The sequence below is a fragment of the Hemitrygon akajei genome, chromosome 3, assembly GCF_048418815.1.
Source record: "Hemitrygon akajei chromosome 3, sHemAka1.3, whole genome shotgun sequence".
Lineage (NCBI taxonomy): Eukaryota > Metazoa > Chordata > Chondrichthyes > Myliobatiformes > Dasyatidae > Hemitrygon > Hemitrygon akajei.
This window is the reverse complement of record NC_133126.1, coordinates 77,650,788-77,669,907: the sequence shown is the minus strand read 5'-3', so window position 1 is coordinate 77,669,907 and position 19,120 is coordinate 77,650,788. Positions and strand designations below refer to the sequence as shown.

At 40.4% G+C, this 19,120-nt stretch overlaps 1 protein-coding gene across 12 annotated transcripts in view; it reads left to right on the top strand.

Annotated features, from left to right (window-relative positions):
• The window catches only part of LOC140725132 (alpha-(1,6)-fucosyltransferase), an 839,166-nt gene that overhangs the window by 742,747 nt on the left and 77,299 nt on the right, over positions 1 to 19,120 (top strand). For all 12 annotated transcript variants that reach the window (XM_073040191.1, XM_073040188.1, XM_073040189.1 and 9 more), the window contains one exon: positions 5,304 to 5,541. In XM_073040191.1, the coding sequence (XP_072896292.1) occupies positions 5,304 to 5,541 (238 nt within the window). The remainder of the gene's footprint in view (positions 1 to 5,303; positions 5,542 to 19,120) is intronic.

Below are 19,120 nucleotides of genomic sequence, written 5' to 3'. Positions count from 1 at the left end.
CCATGAGGTCTGAAAGGGTCAGACTTGACTGAACGACTGAACCACAACAAAATGTGCTATAAGTTCTCTTTATGACCCCATCAACTGTGACTTCACTTTCAAGAAATTATGGATCTGTATTCCCAGATCCCTTTGTTCTACCATACTTGTAGGATGTTTTTCCCTGGAACGTAGGAGATGTGATAAAGGTGCCCTATTGTTCATTGTGTATGTCCTATCCTGGTTCGTCCTCCAAAAGTACCACACCTCTCACTTGTCTGCATTAAATCCCATCTGTTATTTTTCAGCCCATTTTTCCAGCTAGTCCAAGCTTTGATGGTCTTCATTGCTGTCCCCCAATCTTGGTGTCATCCACAAATTTGCTGATCCAGTTTATCATGTTATTATCCAAATCATTGATATTGATGACAAACAACAATGGACCCAGCATCAATCCCTGTGGCACATCACTAGTCACAGGACTCCATTCAGAGAGAGTCATCTACTACCTTTTCTTCCTAGACCAATATTGAGCCTAATTTACTACTTCATCCTGAATGCCAAGCAACTGAACCTTCTTGACCAGCTTGCCATGTAGGTACTTGTCAAAGGCCTTGCTAAGATCCATGCAGACAACATCCACAGGATTTCCTTCATCGACTTTCCCAGTGACCTCCTCAAAAAACTCAAGTTTTGTTAGACGTGAGCTACCATGCATAAAACAGTGTTGACTATCCTTACTTAGGCTGTGTCTATCAAAATATTTATGTATCTTGTCCCTTAGAATACCTTCCAATAACTCACCTACTTACTGACATTAGGCTCACTGCCCTATAATTTCCCACCTTTTTGTTGGAGTCTTTCTTGAACAAGAGAACAACATTAGCTGTCTTGTAGTCCTCCAGCTCTTCATCCATGGTTAAGGACTGTAAGGGTCCCTGCAATTTCTGTACTAGCCTCCAACATGGTCCGAGGGAACACCTATCCATCATAATTGCCTCAAAAGAGCAGGCACTTTCTCTTCTGTAATCTGGATATAGTCATAACATTGCTGCTGTTTTGCTTCAGTTCTATAGTCTCTCTGTCCATTTCCCAAGTAAATACAGATGCAAAAAAAATCTGTTTAAGATATTCTCCACCTGTTTCAGCTCCAATGCTAGATGACTACATTAATCTTCAAGCGAATGCATTTTGTCCTTTGCTATCCTTTTGCTCTTAATATATCTGCAGAGACCCTTTGAAATTCTCCTTCACCTTGTCTGCCAGAACAACCTTTGCCTTCTTTTGTCCCTCTAAGTGTTCTCTTTCATGTCTTTTCTCCTCAAATGCCCCTTTTTTCCTTGTTGCCCTAAACTTGCTATGAACCTCCTTCTTCTTAATCAGGCCTCAGTACCCCTCAAAAACCAAAGTTTCCTAAATCTGTTAGCCTCAATATTTCACTTTTGATGGCATCCCTTTGCCAGGAAGCAACTTGTCCCAATCTACATCTAGCAGATCATTTCTGATGCCGACAAAATTGACAATTCTCCAAAGCAGAATCTCAACAAGACCTCTCCTTCTCCATAGTTATCTTGAAACTTCTAGAATTATGATCACTAGATGTTTAATACCCTGAGGCTTGGAAAACTACTATATATATATATATATATATATATATATATATATATATATATATATACACACACACACAAGTCTTACTCTTGTCAGCAGTTCAATAAGTGAATGTACAGAATGCCTTTTTAACTATTGCTTAATAGTGGTCATCTTTCTGTGTTTGTCAAAACTTCAATTGTTTCCTTGAAAAGAAATGAATGAGAACATTTATGCAAAATGATCCAATACAGTGTTTGTTGAGCCCAGAAGTTGTTCCTTCTAATCCAGCTCCTTAAATGAAATAACTTTTGTGTCCATAGCTTCATTCGTTTCACTGTTCACCAAGAAACGGACCAACGGAATATCAGACGTTCCCTCCTGAAGCCCGATCTAACCAGATCGGTGCTGTTGTGCATGGTGATTTATGCGGGTACAATGATGTAGAACCTAATGTCACTGATGTTCTGTAGCTGAATTAGTTAAACTGTGCCTTGTTGTATCAACACATTTTGACAAGTGAAAGACTAATAGAAAGTGTACTGAAAAGTTTGTTTTTGTTTTGGAGTAACTCTGTAACTCCTTTAATGTATGTGAGGAGACGAGACCAGTGTATTGTTTGGGTCAAGCAGAGGAAGAAGTTGGAGGATAATTAATCCAATGGCAACAAACAGAATTTATTCTCTGCTTTGGAGACGTAGGGCCTATCTTTATTTGTTAATGACACTTGCAGCACATGCAACATGACTCAAGGTTAGCAAGAAGAGGGATTTGCTACTTTTAACAATAGGAATGTTTAAAATCTGTTGGAACTGACCTCAGGAACAGACTTAAGGTGAACGATAAGGGGGAAAACATTTAATGAATTCTGTATTCTGGTAGGAAACTAATAACTTGGTGATTAACTTTACAATCTAATGACTTCAAAGGATTGGAAAACCAGGTCCTATATATCATCAATGGAAGGTAAAATGGCACATTTTACCCTTGCCCTCAATACCTCCATGAGCATTAATTCCATTGTCAAGCTGATAGTTACTTTCTTAGAAAGTTCCTCCATTTGAGAATCAGGAATTATTAGTTTTGGGGTAAACTATTTTTTAAATCAAATACATGGATAAATCAAGCCCTTAAGACGAGTGCTCTTTCATTTTGATTTTATAAATTAAGAGTTTTTACTTTATTCATTTTTTTTTAAGTCTGACCAGCTTTATTCTTCCAAATATTTCAATTTACTTAATATTTTGCTTGTTTGGGCTTGTGGTGTCACTCAGGAGCTCAGCAGGTCAGGCAAAATTGATGGGAAAGAGTAAACATTCAATGTTTCGGGCCGAGGCATTTCTTCGGGTTGGAGAAGGAAAAGGTAAGATACCAAAATGAAAAGATAGGGGGAGGGAAAAGAGGCTAGCTGGAAGGTGATAAGTGAATCAGATGGGTAGAAATGGTCAGGGGCTAGAGAAGAAAGAATCTGATAGGAGAGGAGAGTAGACCATAGGAGAAAGGGAAGGAAGAGGAGACCCAAGGGGAAGGAATGGGCAGGTGAGAGGTGAAAGGTCAGAATGTGGAATGGGAGGGTGGAGAGGTAGGAATTTGGTCACCAAAAGGAGAAATCGACACTCACACCATCAGGCTGGAGGGTACCAAGGTGGAATATAAAGTGTTGCTCATCCACACTAAGGGTGGCCTCATCTTTCATACTCCTGAAAAAGGGTCTCGGCCCAGGACACCGACCGTTTATTCTTTTCCATAGATGTTGCCTGACCTACTGAGTTCCTCCAGCATTTTGTGAGTGTTGCTTTGGATTTCCAGCATCTGCAGAATTACTCGTGTTTGTGGTGTCACCAGCAGCATTTCTGTTAATAAAGTCATCAAAGGGTGTCACTTGCTTCCTTATGTTCAATCCATCCTAATTTTATCCTCATGAATGCCTGGTTGATTAATTTGAGTGTAACACTTACCCAACAGGCTGGTATATGTCTAGGGGAAAAGGAGATCCAGCCACACACCAACCCACCTCCCGTACACGCAGGTGCTGTGAGAATCGAGTTTATGCCTCGCGCCGCTCACCTTATCAACTTCACACCAAATACCGATATGACATACACTTTATAGAATTATTTAACATTAACTAAAGAAGTATTAGGCAATACAATATATATATACAAGGAAAGAAAAAAACAAAAGGCGCCAACTTATCAAAGTTCAGTCAGTGTAGTGCACATCGTAGGAGCTCAATCAACGAATCATCCGACAGCCACGTCGTCATCCCTGGGACCACCCGGTGGTCCTACGAGCCGTCCAGCGCCCATCCACCTTCCTCGTCCGTCTCTCCTGCCGACTCCCTTCACCCCCTCCCCCAAGTTCCCAGCCTCACAAAACATAATAACATTCCCCATTGATTAACAAATGAATACAATTACCATATCAGCCATTCTAAAGTGAAACAACGGCGAGAGAAACATTTAACAGACAAAGAAACATTCCTACTCGTAACAAACCAAAGAAGCCCTTTTTAGTAACATACACCGGACATTGTACATGAGAAAAACAAAACACCTTTTAAAATCTCTGTTTCTTTACTCTTGATGTTTTGGTTGTATATTGAACTATTAATATTTCAAACAATATCTGTAAAAAGCAGTTTTTATCCGTAATACCACATTGAGAAGTGTTCTATAAAATACTGGAAGTAACCCCTTCCTGGTTACTCAGCTTCCACTTCATTGAGAGTTGCATAACAGAAAGCAAGTGAATTGTGCAATTTTGAAGGATTCAAGTTACATATATATCTGTGTACCATATATTAAATCTAGCACTGACTTACTTTCTGCAACCAGACCCAATTCTGTAGCTTTGAGCTCATGGTATATATATAAAATACCACTTTTCTAACTGATTTCAGATACCTCTGTGCCACTGTATCTCCAATGAGGTTTATTTTAATGATTAAAGGTTTTGACTGATTTGTCTAAGTGTAATGAATAAAATGTGCAGAACCTTTTACTCTCATTCAAATCTCAACCCTTCCTCTTCATTTAACTTTGTCCAGACCTCTGACCCTTTGAGAGTTGTGCTTTTCTGCTTTCCAATTCCTGCCTCTTGTATATACTGAATTCTGTCAGATCCATTAGTGCTGGTTCCGCCTTAAGCTGCTGTGGAAATGAAGTCTGCAGTTTCCTCTTCAAATTTTTCCACCTCTTTCTCTTCTCCTAAATTTTATTCATTCAATTCTGGAATACTTTACACAGCAAGGGAAACAGAGAGTAAGGGAACAGGGAAGGAAAGTAAGATTGAATATATTGTTCTTGATGGAAGAAACCTGTGTGGAATTTGAAGTTTTGTTTCCTTTGGAAGGGCGTGTCAAACCCCTACATAATACATCTGCACAAATCTGCTTGATGTGTTTAGTGACTGAATGGCATATTCTGCACACACCCATAATGGAATTGCAGCCTCAAAGGACTATAAGGCTTGTTCCTTACATTTTTTGTATGCTTAAATTTTACAAAGCAGTTAAGAATTATTCATTTTTGATCACATGCCTTATGTTTCCTTCTGTAAACTTTTGTCCTCCAGTGCTCCTGAGATTGGCATTTTTTTTTCATAATGACATTATATTGAACCTATGAAAGGCACTTCACCTTGCTGTGTGAGGAGAGAAATCTGCACTGCTTTGCTTTGTTTAATTCAGAATTCCAGCTGTTAAATTACTGTTTTTCCTTTTCCATTCCCAGAATCCCAAGGACTGCAGTAAAGCCAAGAAGCTGGTGTGTAATATCAACAAGGGTTGTGGCTATGGCTGTCAGCTTCACCATGTCGTCTACTGTTTCATGATTGCATACGGAACACAGCGCACTCTCATCCTGGAATCCCAGAACTGGCGTTACTCCACTGGGGGTTGGGAGACTGTCTTCAAACCAGTCAGTGAAACGTGCACAGATAGATCTGGCACCAGCTCAGGCCATTGGTCAGGTAAGAAAATGTTTTGTGAGTGATTTCTTCAGTTTTGCAGTCACAGCTGAGTGATAGCAGAGAAACATCTTGAGTTACTTGTGTCCTTTTGCCTATTGGCAATAAACTCATGGTTCAACTAAGGTTGCAGATATCGGTAGAAGATAATTCGACCCAGCAAGCACTACAAAATTTGACCTTGCTTCCCATAAATCATCTTATCTTTTCAAAATCATTATGCATATGTTTTTGTTAATTGTTCCAATCCATATTTCTTCATTCCTCACCCTGACGTTCAAGGATTGCTGCACACTGCTGGTACTGGAATAATACCAGCTCTTGGCTGAAGATAAGAGAATCCATCAAAAGATTTTGAAGAAAGGCATTTGAGTTATTCCCAGGATCCTGGCCAATATTTGTCCTTGAATCGGTTTCACTAAAAGCACTAATTATATACTCATCATCATATAGTTGCTGATAGTGGGAGTTTGTTTGGATGCAGATTTGTTCCTGTGCTTTGTACAATATGCAGTGACCACATTTAACAGGTAAATGAAATAAAACTGGAAAATGCTGGGAACACTCAACAGATCGGCGGTGATCTGTAGAGAGTGAAACATTTCAGAGTTCAGGGCCTTAATGAGAACTGGGGAAATCAGGAAGCATATTGGCTTTAAGTTGCAGAATGGTTGAAGATGATGCAGTGTATAAAGTGGAGACAAAATAAAAGTGGAATGGATAGGGAATGTCGCGTATAACTGTAGTTTCTTGGTGATCCCATTGTTTATGGAGCCACCTGGTTAATAGTATAAAGAGCCAGGTTACCGCACAAGAGAGAAGAAAAAAAAAGTAAAGGAACAAGTTAAAACTGAGTAGCAGGTCAAAGTTGTGCTGAATAATTCAAAGTTGGTTCATTGCTCAATAGCACTTCAGTACAACTGGAGTTTATGAATATTATGGAAAAAAAAACAAGTTGTCTTCATTTTGTACAGTGCATCATCTGCCTTACACAGAGCCTATAGAATGGATGGTGCTAGGTGGCAACAGTGAAGGAAACATGCTGGCCTAATGAAGATACTTCTGAATTTCTACTGGTTGTTGGCTCAATCTAACCTTTGTATCTGAAAGGGATGACGTGTTGAATAGCTTTGATTAAGTTCACAAAAATTCATCTTCTGTTGAGTGGTGGTTGAACCATTTGGTTAGGAACCGGCCGTCAGACCAGTTGGAAGGGGTGTCAGCTCAGCAGGAAATAACAGGGAAGGTAGGGAGAGAAACATATAGAGATAATTTTCCGGTTTGCTGCAGCCTTATTGATTCTTTCAGTGAATGGGAAACGAGATACTGCTGTGAAGTATGCAGCAGCCTGGAGAACAGCCAAGTATCACTTGATGTTTGGTAATTCCATTTTTCCCAGGAAGATTCTGTATTTTTCAGGATGCTTAAGCTTCAGTATAATCCATAAATGTAGGGTTGTTGAACTCTTGTACTGTAAGCTCACAAAAAGATTTAATATGTACGGAGTATCTATGTATATCTGTTGAGAACAGAAGGAGAGAATTGTAATTCTCCATTTCACTTCTAAATGCTTCATGTAAACACTGTCATTGGTTAACTTTTGATAATGAGAGGGTCAGAGAGCGAGAGTATATTGACAGGATTAGACCAGCAACTGGAGTGATAGTTTCTTGGATTTAATGTGTTTACTTTTGTTTCTTTTGATTAATTCTTTGGGATCCAAGCATCACCAGCAAAGCCAGCATTAGTTTCCATCCCCAGTGGGCTTGAAAAGATGGTGGTGAGCTGCTTCTTGGACTGCTTCAGTTCCTCTGGTGAATGTGCACATATCATAGAACAACAGAGCTTAGGCAAAGCCCCATCTTCCTGCACACAGTCCATATCCCTTCATTCATGTGTCTGTCCATGCCAAAAGAGGCATTTGACATTTTAACTAAATGACCATCAAAGCTGTGCTTAATTTATGCGTAATTCATCCAGTTGATAAATTGTATTACTATGAATGCACCTTTTCACCTCCACATAAAAATAATTGAATGTCCAATACACAAGTCAATGAGGCAGTTCATCATGATTGACTTCTAATATATTTTTATCATCATTGCAAATCTATAGCTGTTCTGGTCTGTCATCCATAAGTAACTCTTATTGGAATGCTTGTAGCAATTAGAGTGCACTGCTCAATCACTCGTTATGTTCAATGTCCCTTGCTGATGTCCATCCAACTTTCCTGCAGAGAGCAACAGGAATATAAATCCTGTATGGATCTGTGGTTAAGAAAGAATTTAATCAGACCCATGTATACCTCTTCAAACAGCTTGTTGGGCGCGGTGGGTCATTGGACATCTCCACCAAGCATATTAGACACAAGCAAGAGGAGGCAATCAGTCTCCTCTTGTGCCACATGACCCTATCATGTTGCAGTTAAATGTAAGTACATTAAAATATGCATTGAACTTTGCCAAAAGTTTGCCAAGAAGGAGACACTGGAATTGAATAAAATTATTCTGATAGTTGCATTAGTTGGTATATTGTCCAGAATACTATTTATCACCTGTCATTTCAGTGGTTCTTTGCAGTAGAAATAAAGAACAGGTATTAAATTTGACATCTATCCACAGCCCTATAATGCTATAACAGCTTAGACTGATTTGATAGCTTCTAGCAAAGGAAAATATTCCACAGCACTTGATGGATATGTAATCAGTCAGAAATAGATACCAAGCCACAGGAGGCATAAGGACAGGCAGGTATAAGTTTATAGCTGGTGTATAAATGCGCTAACTGGATAAAACCCCTTACTTTACAATCTGAATCTGAATCAGGTTTATTATCACCGGCGTATGTCGTGAAATTTGTTAACTTTACTGCAGCAGTACAATGAAATTCATAATCAATAAGTATAAAGAAAATATTGAATTACAATCAGGTGGCAGAGGGGAAGAAGCTGTTCCTGAATCGCTGAGTGTGTGCCTTCAGGCTTCTAAACCTCCTTCCCAATGGTACCAATGAGAAGAGGGTGTGTCTTGGGTGGTGGGGGTCCTTAATGATGGACACCACCTTCCTAGGACACAGTTCCTTGAAGATGTCTTGGATACTATGGAGGCTAGTACGCATGATGGGACTGACTAATTCCATCATGCAGCAACTTGCCTACACACCCCAGCCTTGAGAAACGATGTGATCTGTTGCAGCATTCACTGATTATTTTTGCTTTGAATCAAAAAAATTGTGCATGCTTTCTCAGTATTGTTCCTTATAAACTCAGCCTGTATGTTTACTTTCCAATAAAGCATGTGCCCTGTATATTAATGTAAGTGGAGTGAGTGTGTGTGTGTAATTGAAAGTTATTTTTCAGATTCACCTCAAAAGCAACAGCAATTTTCAACAACACAGTTGATTTGAGGCATAATATAAAGGGGGTTGTTTGCATTCAAATCATGATGGTTTATGGATGTGAAACAGTTGATGTATCATTAAAAGAAATCTGCATTAGTAGAGAATCATGAGATACTCTCTTCAGAATCCATATCTTGAATCATCAGAGGCATAATAAATACAGGATGACAGCTTAAACTCCATGATGTAAAAACACTGAGCTCTTATTAGCATTTTATGTGTGCCGTACACCCACAGAGCTGCAGAGTAGAATGGTTTGTGTCTGGTGCATATATATTTCATAAGCAGAGATTTCAATAAAGACAGAATCAAATATTAACATGTCTACCCAGGATAAGGAGGATATGCATTCATTTAGTTATTTATCCATAGTCTCGTTGCATGGTGTCACTTAAGTGCTTCTTCCCACAACACTAGTTCTAATGGTCCAATGGTTTCTCCCCCAAGGACTCTCTGCCCACCAACGTTGTTGTGGAGAGAAGAGAGCGGATAATAGAGGACACTATCCTATCTACATAAGTATAAACATTATGACACGCAATGTAGCCATTTTGCGCATCGAGTCCAGCATTCTCCCACTCAAACTCTTCTTATTTTCCTGACACCTGTTCTCTGCAACATGCTCACTGACTTTTTGATTCATTTACCATTCGGTGACATTAAGGGGAAATTTACAGTTATGCTACCAGCATGTCTTTAGTTTGTGAAAGGAACTCAAAGCACCTGGATGTCGTAGGGAGAACTGCACACATGAATGAGTGCACAAGATCACTCCTTATCCTGTTTAACTGCTACGATCCAAAGGCTCTGTACCTGATCAGCATGGGTTCAACAGCTCTGAGATCCATTAAACCTAGGGTTATGCAAAACCTACCAGGTGGAAGTCAGTAGACAGAGTCCCTCCCAACATAGGTACCTTGCGCCTCTGTGGCAAGTGTCGATGCTCTTGGGTTGGTGGTTTTCAGAGACTATCATCATGTGGGAAGCAGAGAACTGAAAATTTAACTGTTAAGTTTTGAAGAAGGTTCTTGTGCAAAACACCAAAATCTGTCTTAACTTTGATGTTCAGTATGTAATCAGATTATGAAAGGAAAGCTCTGTCCACCGTAAAATAGAGGGTTTCTCGGTGGCCATCTATTTCAATTCAACTTCCCATTCCCATTCTGACATGTCTGTCCATGGCCCCCTTTACTGCCATGATGATGCCAAACTCAGGTTGGAGGAGCAACACCTCACATTCTGTCTGGGTAACTTCTGCCATTAACATTGATTTAGAAACATAGAAAACGTCCATCACAATACAGGCCCTTCGGCCCACGTACCGAACATATCCCTACCTTAGAAGTTACTAGGCTTACTAGGCCCTCTATTTTACTAAGCTCCACCTACCTATCCAAAAGTCTCTTAAAAGACCCTATCGTATCGTATTTCATCAACTTCAGGTAATTTATCTGCCCTTTCTCCTTCTCTCTTTTTCCATTCCTCTTCTACCTATCCCCTTCCAGTTTGTTACTTCATTCCCCTTTCCCCTTACCCACCCACCTTCCCCCTCACCTGGCCTTGCCTATCACAGATTAGCTTGTACTCTTTCCCCTCCCCCCACCTTCTTATTCTGGTTTCTAGCCCCTTCCTTTCTTTTCTTGATGAAGGGTTCTCACCCAAAAAGTTGAATGTTTATTCCTCTCCATAGGCGCTGCTTGACTTGCACGGTTCCTTCAGAATTCTGTATTGCTCAAGATTTCCAGCATCTGCAGAACCTCTTGTGTTTATGGTGTCCGAACATTTTTTTGATTTTGTTTTTGGATTTTAAGTAAAATCAAAGTCTTGGAAAACTTGCCACGTGTAGAACTGGTCTGTGAAAGACAAGTATTTGCAGTAACATAGTTTTCTGTGACATTCTATGTATTCTTTGTTGTCACTGAAGAATTCACCGGGAGTTGAATGGTTCAGCCACTCATTGAGATTGTAAACTGGCTTTAAATGTCCATGAGGTCCGACTGATGACATTGTGTTGAATTAATAATCCTACTCTGTTGGAGAGCTTCAACACATAATGTAGTTGGTGTTACTCTGACTCTTATCAAGACATTGGGGAATAATACAAGTTGGAAAAAGGGCACCTTCTTCGCAATCATGATTCACTGGGTAGATGTAGGCCTAGGAATTGAATTGCAGTGCTCCACTATTTTCTGAATGATGCAATCAAATTTCAAAGAAAAGGAGAAGCACTATTGTTCAGGCATTAGTGGGCAAGTTCCACAATCTGTGTTCATTCCGGTTCCTTGGTGTATCTGGCACATTAGTGTCGTGAACATTTACAGTAACATGCAATGTGCCATGTCTGTCCAGATCCTCATCGACAACTTTCCAAGGGTCTTATGCCAGCAGGACCCTTGTGGAGGAGCAGGAGATCACAGCACTAATGAAGCCTAATTAGTTTCAAAATGTAGTTCATAAATATTTCAGATGTCCAGAAAACAAACTAATTAAGTTAATGTTTTCAACACAGTCATGTTATTCCAAGCACTTAACATCATTGAAATATATCCCTTGAACTTTGACACTGATTACAGTGTGCAGTAAAAGGAGGGTCTAGAAATGTAGATACTAGACACAAGAGACAACAGATGCCGGAATCTGATGCAGGGTTTTGACCTGAAATGTCAACAGTTCCCTTTCCCCAAGCAGATGCTGATCGACTTGGCGAATTCCTCCAGCTAGTAATTTGTTAGCCCTTAAACTGTGGTCGTGCCCCATTGCAGTGAGTGCCTACAGCTGCAATAGGTAGCTGAGGTTCGATCCACTCATTTGGAGTCTTTAAGTCAGGCTCTAGATGACCACTGTGTTTCAGGCAGACGAGCTGATGGTTAGTCATAGACCAATACTCATCGATACAGCTCCTTTGGCACATGGAGTCTATTCCACCATGGTGCACACCCAGCTTGGCCTAATTTCCTGCATTGAACCCATATCCCACATGTACTTTTCCAAGTGCCTCTTTAATGATGCTATTGTAACTGCCTCAACCACATCCTATGGTAATTCATTCCATGTCCTCACCGCTCTGTGTGAAGTTGCTCCACAGGTCCCTTTTAAATCTTTCCTCTCCCACCCTAAATCATTGCCCCTCAACTCTGGTCTTCTCTGCCTGGGGGAAAGTTTATTACCATAAGACCATATGACAAAGGAGTGTAATTAGGTAATTCGGCCCATCGAGTCTGCTCCAACATTCCATCCTTCTCAACCCCCTCCTCTTGCTTCCTCCCCATAATCTTTGATGTCCTGATTAATCAAAAACCTATCAACCTCCACCTTACATATACCCAATGACAGCTGTCTGTGGCAATGAATTCCAGAGATTTACCTACCTATGGCTAAAGAATTTTTTCCTCTTCTCTGTTCTAAATGGATGTCCCTCTATTTTGAGACTGTACCCTCTCATCCTAGACTCACCCACTATGGGAAACATTGTCTCCACATCCACTCTGTTTCGGTCTGTCAATATTCAATATGTTTCAATCAGATATCCTTTCATTCTACTAAACCCCAGGGAGTACAGGCCCAGAGTCATCAAACACTCCTCATATGTTAACCCTTTCATTCCTGGGATCATTCTTGTGAACCTCCTCTGAACCCTCTTCGATGCCAGCACATCCTTTCTTCGATAATGGACCCAAAACTACTCACAATACTCCAAATGTTGTCTAACCAATGCCTTATAAAGCCTCTGCATTACATCCTTGCTTTTATATTCTGGTCCACTCAAAATGAATGCTAACAATGCATTTGCCTATCTTACCACTGACTCAATCTGCAAATTAACCTTTAGTGAATGAATTGTCAAGGGCCTTCTGAAAATCCAAATAAAATGCATCCATTAACTCTCCTTTGTCTATCCTGCCTGTTATTTCCTCAAATAATTCCAACATATTTGTCAGGCAAGATTTTCCCTTAAGGAAACCATGCTGACTTTGGCCTATTTTACCACGAGCCTCCAAGTACCCCAAAACCTCATCCTTAATAATAGACTCCAACATCTTTCCAACCATATTGGAAACTGGGCTATAATTTCCTTTGTTTTGCCTCCCTCCCTTCTTACAAAGTGGAGTGACATTTGCAATATTCTAGTCCCCCAGAACCATTCCAGAATCTTGTGATTTTTGAAAAACTATTACTAATGCCTCCATAATCTCTTCAGCTACTTCTTTCAGAACCCTGGGGTGCAGTCTGTCTGATCCAGGTGACTTATCTGCCTTCAGACTTTTCAGCTTCCCAAGCACCTTCTCCTTAATAATAGCAATGGCACTCACTTCAGCCCCCTGACACTTTCACATTTCTGACATTCCACTTTACTGACACAAAATACTTAATAAATCTGTCTGCCATTTCTGTTTTCCCAATTACTACCTCTCCACTGTCATTTTCCAGTGCTCTGATTTCCACTCTCATCTCTCTTTTACTCTTCATGTATCTGAAAAAAACTTTTTGTAACCTCTTTTATATTATTGGCTAGCTTACCTTCATATTTAATCTTTTCTCTTTTTATGGCTTTTAAAAATTTCCCAATCCTCTACCTTCCCACTAATCTTTGCTATATTATATGCCCTCTCTTTTGCTTTTATGCTGTCTTTGACTTCCTTTGTCACCCACGATTTCCTTATCCTCCCTTTACAATACTTCTTCATCTTTGGAATGTACAGTATCTTTCCTGCACCTTCTGACTTGCTCCCAGAATTTCATGCTATTGCTGTTGTGCTGACGTTCCTGCCAGTGTCCCCTTTGGATCATCTTTGGCCAGCTCTTCCCTCTTGCCTTTGTAATTCCACTGTAATAATGATATAACTCATTTTAGCTTCTCCTTCTCAAACAGCAGCATGAATTCTATCATATTATGATCACTGTCTCCTAAGGGTTCCTTTACCTTAAACTCCATAATCAAATCTGAGTCATTATGTAACCCCCAATACAGAATTACCATTCTCCTTTTAACATCAACCACAAGATACTCTGAAAAGCAATCTCATAGGGATTCTACAAGTTCCCTCCCTTGGCACCAACCCCATTTTCCCAATCTATCTGCATATTGAAATCCCCTACGACTATTATAACATTGTCCTTATTTCACACACAAAATGCTGGTGGAGTGCAGCAGGCCAGGCAGCATTTATATGAAGAAGCACTGTCGACGTTTCAGGCCGAGACCCTTAACCCTGATGAAAGGTCTTGGCCCGAAACGTCGACTGTACTTCTTCCTATAGGTGCTGCCTGGCCTGCTGCGTTCCACCAGCATTGTGTGTGTGCTGCTTGAATTTCCAGCATCTGCAGATTTCCTGGTGTTTGCATTTTTATTGTCCTTATTATACGGCTTTTCTGTCTCCCATTGTAATTTGTAGTTCACATCCTGGCTACTGTTTGGAGGCCTGTATATAATTCCCATCAGGGTCTTTTTACCATTGCAGTTTCTTAACTCTACCCACAAGGATTCTACATCTTCTGATCCTATGTCACCTCCTTCTAAGGATTTGATTTCATATTTTTTTTAATCAACAGAGCCACCCACCCCCTCTGTCTGCCTGACTATCTTCTTGATACAATGTGTATTCTTGGATGTTAAGCTCCCAACTACAATCTTCTTTTAGCCACAACTCAGTGGTGCCACAACATCATACCTGCCAATCTCTAACTGTGCTACAAGATCACCTGTCTTATTCTGTGTACTGTGTGCATTCAAATACTGTATAACACCTTCAGTCCTGTACTCATCGCTCTTCTTTATTTTGGCCCCCTGCTACACTTTAATTCATTCCACTGATTGTAATTTCCAACTATAATCTCTCCCTATAACTGAAGTCTTCCAGTAACATCCTTGTAACAATGTAACAAAAAATGTTCTTGCAACATCCTTGTAAATCTTTTCTGCACTCTTTAGTTTAACTACATTTTTTGTATAATAGGGCAGTGAAAACTATACAGTACTCTAAGTGTGTCCTCACCAACAATTTAAACAACTGTAACATAATGTCCTGCTTTTTGTACTCAATAGCCTGACTGATGAGCACATTTTACACCAGCCCGTCTACCTGTGATACTACTTTCAACAAACTATATGCAGTTATATTCCAAGGGGCCTCCGTTCCATTACAGTCCCTGGTGCCTTGAAATTCATATTAAAACCAGTCTTATGCTGGTTTGTCTTTCCAAAGTGCACCACCTCACACTTGCCTGTATTGAAATCAATTTGCCACTTCTCAGTCCACTTCCCTAGCTACCAACAATAACACCTAAATTTTATGTCGTTCACCAACTTAGTGACCATCAGAAACTTCACCAGTGCATTTGTATCCAGATTATTCATCTAAAGAATGATGAACAAGGATCCCACAATGATGATCCCTGTCGCACCTTGCTGGCTACGAGCCTCCATTCAAAGAAGCAGCCTTCAACCACCATCTTCTGCTTCCTTCCTCCAAAACAATTTTGAATACAACTAACTAGCTCTCCCAGGATTCCCTGGAACTGAAAATTACTGACTTCCCATGCACAAATCCATGCTAACACCTCCTAATCAGACACTCTCTATTCGAATACTATTAGATCTTGTCCCTCAAAATTCCCCACCTGGTAACTTCCCCACTACTGAGGGTGACTGGCCTGCAGATTTCTGGCTTGTCCTGACCACCTTTTGTAACCAATGGATCAGCATTAGCAACCTTCTAGTCTTCAGGAACTTCTCCAGTGGCTAATGACGAAGGAAAATATCTGCACAAGGGCCTCCACTATTTCCTCTCTAGGCTCTCATGAAATCCAAGGATGCACTCAGTCAGGCCCTGAGGATTTCTTCACCTTAATGCATAATGAGGCTGTAAATATCTTTTATCTGGTACTATGAATGTCCTCCAAAATACAGTATCTTCTTTGTTTCCCTTATCCCTTGAGCAACCATGATTTTGTCCTCTGTAAACATAGAGGAGAACTATTCCTTAAAAATCTTGTGTCTCAGGACAGTGATGCCCCTGCTGATCTCTAACGGGACCTATCCCTCCCTAGCTATCAATTTACTCCTAATATAGCTATAGAACCTTTTATAATTTTCCTTGGCCTTACCTGCCAGATCCATCTCATACCCTCTCTTTGACTTCCTAATCTCACTCTTAAGAGTATTCCTTATCTTTTTATAGTTGTCAAGCTCCTGAACTCAATGTCTGCTCTCATCAACCAGGCTTCCTAAACTTACCATGTTTACCCTTCTCCTGAACAAGAACAGGCTGCGCCTGGACACTTTCTATCACACTTTCCATTCATTCCTTTCCCTTGAACAGGCTCCCCACCCAATTGGCCTCTGCTAGATCCTAAATCCCACCAAAATTATACCAGCTCCCGGTTAGGATGCTTAACTGTGGACCTTTCCTGTCATTTTCCATCAATATCTTAAAACTAATAGAATTATGGTCACTGGAGCCGAAGTGTTTCCTGACTGTCACTTCAGTTACTTGCCCAGACTCCTTCCCTATGAGGAGGTCTGATATTGCACCACCTATATATTGACTCAGGAAACTTCCCTGGACACATTTGAGGCTTTAATACTCTGGGTGACCCAGTCTATATTGTGGAAATTAAGATCTGCTGCTAATCTGTTATTACTGTTTCAAGTATGAGCAATTTCTCTACACACCTGTGCCTCAAGTTCCCATTGATTATGGGGCGGGGTGGTCAATATACTGCTGCACTAAAGTGATTCTCCCTTTCTTGTTTCTAAGTTCTACCCCTGTGGCCTCACTGGGCAATTTCCCAAGAATGCTGCTCTGCTGATTGCTGTTACATTCTCCCTTATCTAAAGGGCTGCAGCCCCTCTTTGTGTGTTCCTGAGAACAGAACCGTACTGAATCCTGTGCTCTGCTGGTGTTCAGGATAATCCTTGACAGACCTCTCTGGCAAATGTACAGGTGTATTTGCATATGTCAGCTCTATGGGCCACGCGTGAGCCGAGCAAAACACACGGGGCGCCTCACACCTGATGCACCAGGTGCTTTCCTGTTATTGAGAAAGGTGTTGCCAGAAAACTGCTTTTTTCCCCTTTTCTATGTGCGTACTTTGTCTGGATCATCTAGCATCATCAGTTAATCAGAGTTGAGAGTGGAGGAGAGCTGCCACCAAATATCATGGCCATGATTTTAGCCTGATTCACTGTAGCCCCCAATTTGAATTGAATGCAGATGCACATCGATCTGTGACTGATAGAGTCTTGCAGAAGATGGTGACATTGTCCCCGTACTCTGAGAAGCAACTTCAAAGTGAAGTGCGCCCTCACTAACCAGGTCTTTATCTCATGTTGGTCTCTTTCAGCTTGATACTTACTCACTTTTCCTTCAGAAACTCAACCAACCCATCACACTGTATCAGCCCTCCCAATTCCACCCCCCATTGATCCACCTAATTGTCCGCTTCCTACCCACCAAGCTAATCACCACCCTACACCCAAGGACCATCTGTTCCACTGTTCCACCTCTCAAAGAGTGATCTTACCCCTCCCATCTATCAAGGCTGCCTTCTAACTACTGAATGTATTCATCAAGTTTACTCCAGGCATACATCCCACTGACCTCCCACCATAAAATCAAAGAGATAAAATAAAATTAATGTGCCATTAGATCAGGAAAGCAGAGGAAAGTTCATGTGATTTATTTGCAAATGAAGTTGTTTTAGACCTTGGAGTTATTCTGTGCTTATAGTCTATGCCATTTGTGTCAGCTGCATATACTGTACTGTAATTCTACAGAGACTATGTTAAAGAAACATACATTTAATAATATATTTCTAACTTCTCAAAGTTAAATAGGTTCACAAAATGGACTTTTGTTCACTTTATTCTGAACACTGCTTCATTCAGCAGGGGTTGATTTTGCAAGACATAACAATGCTGAGAAGTGTGAGGTTCTACATTTTGGCAGGAATAATCCAAATAGAACATACAGGGTAAATGGTAGGGCATTGAGGAATGCAGTGGAACAGAGAGATCTAGGAATAACAGTGCATAGTTCCCTGAAGGTGGAGTCTCATGTAGATAGGGTGGTGAAGAAGGCTTTTGGAACGCTGGCCTTTATAAATCAGAGCATTGAGTACAGAAGTTGGGATGTAATGTTAAAATTGTACAAGGCATTGGTAAGGCCAAATTTGGAATATTGTGTACAGTTCTGGTCACCGAATTATAGGAAAGATATCAGTAAATTAGAGAGAGTGCAGAGACGATTTACTAGGATGTTACCTGGGTTTCAGCACTTAAGTTACAGAGAAAGGTTGAACAAGTTAGGTCTCTATTCATTGGAGCGTAGAAGGTTGAGGGGGGATTTGATCGAGGTATTTAAAATTTTGAGAGGGATAGATAGAGTTGATGTGAATAGGCTGTTTCCATTGAGAGTAGGGGAGATTCAAATGAGAGGACATGATTTGAGAGTTAGGGAGCAAAAGTTTAAGGGAAACACGAGGGGGTATTTCTTTACTCAGAGAGTGATAGCTGTGTGGAATGAGCTTCCTGTAGAAGTAGTAGAGGCCAGTTCAGTTGTGTCATTTAAGGTAAAATTGGATAGGTATATGGACAGGAAAGGAGTGGAGGGTTATGGGCTGAGTGCGGGTAGGTGGGACTAGGTGAGATTAAGAGTTCGGCACGGACTAGGAGGGCCGGAACGGCCTGTTTCCGTGCTGTGATTGTTATATGGTTATATTAAAAATATCCTAATTAGAATCAGTATCAATCAAGAAAGCATAGAATATTTCCCAATAGAGGGACATGTGAAGGATTTCATTGCAATTTACCTATGGCAGTTAAAGTTCAGAAAATGTTTAAAATGAACTATTCCGCATGACAGCCTACAGATTCCATGGGTTTATTTTTCATAATGAACCAATTGGATCACCAGGACTTTGACAAAAGTGGGTGAAATATAATCATTATATTTCAGAATATTTTGAATATTTCTACACACAGGATATAACTCAGCTTTTCCTATTAATATTATTTTTATGTGATAATCTGCAAAGTCAGGGAGAGAAAGCTACAAGATTAAAGCCAGTTAACATTGTGTCTGCGTCATTTTCTAAGCTCTGAGCAGTTTTCTTTCCTGTTCAGATAATCAAATAAACTTTCATTTCTCTTTGGATAATGCATAGTGTTTATTAATCCTGCCAC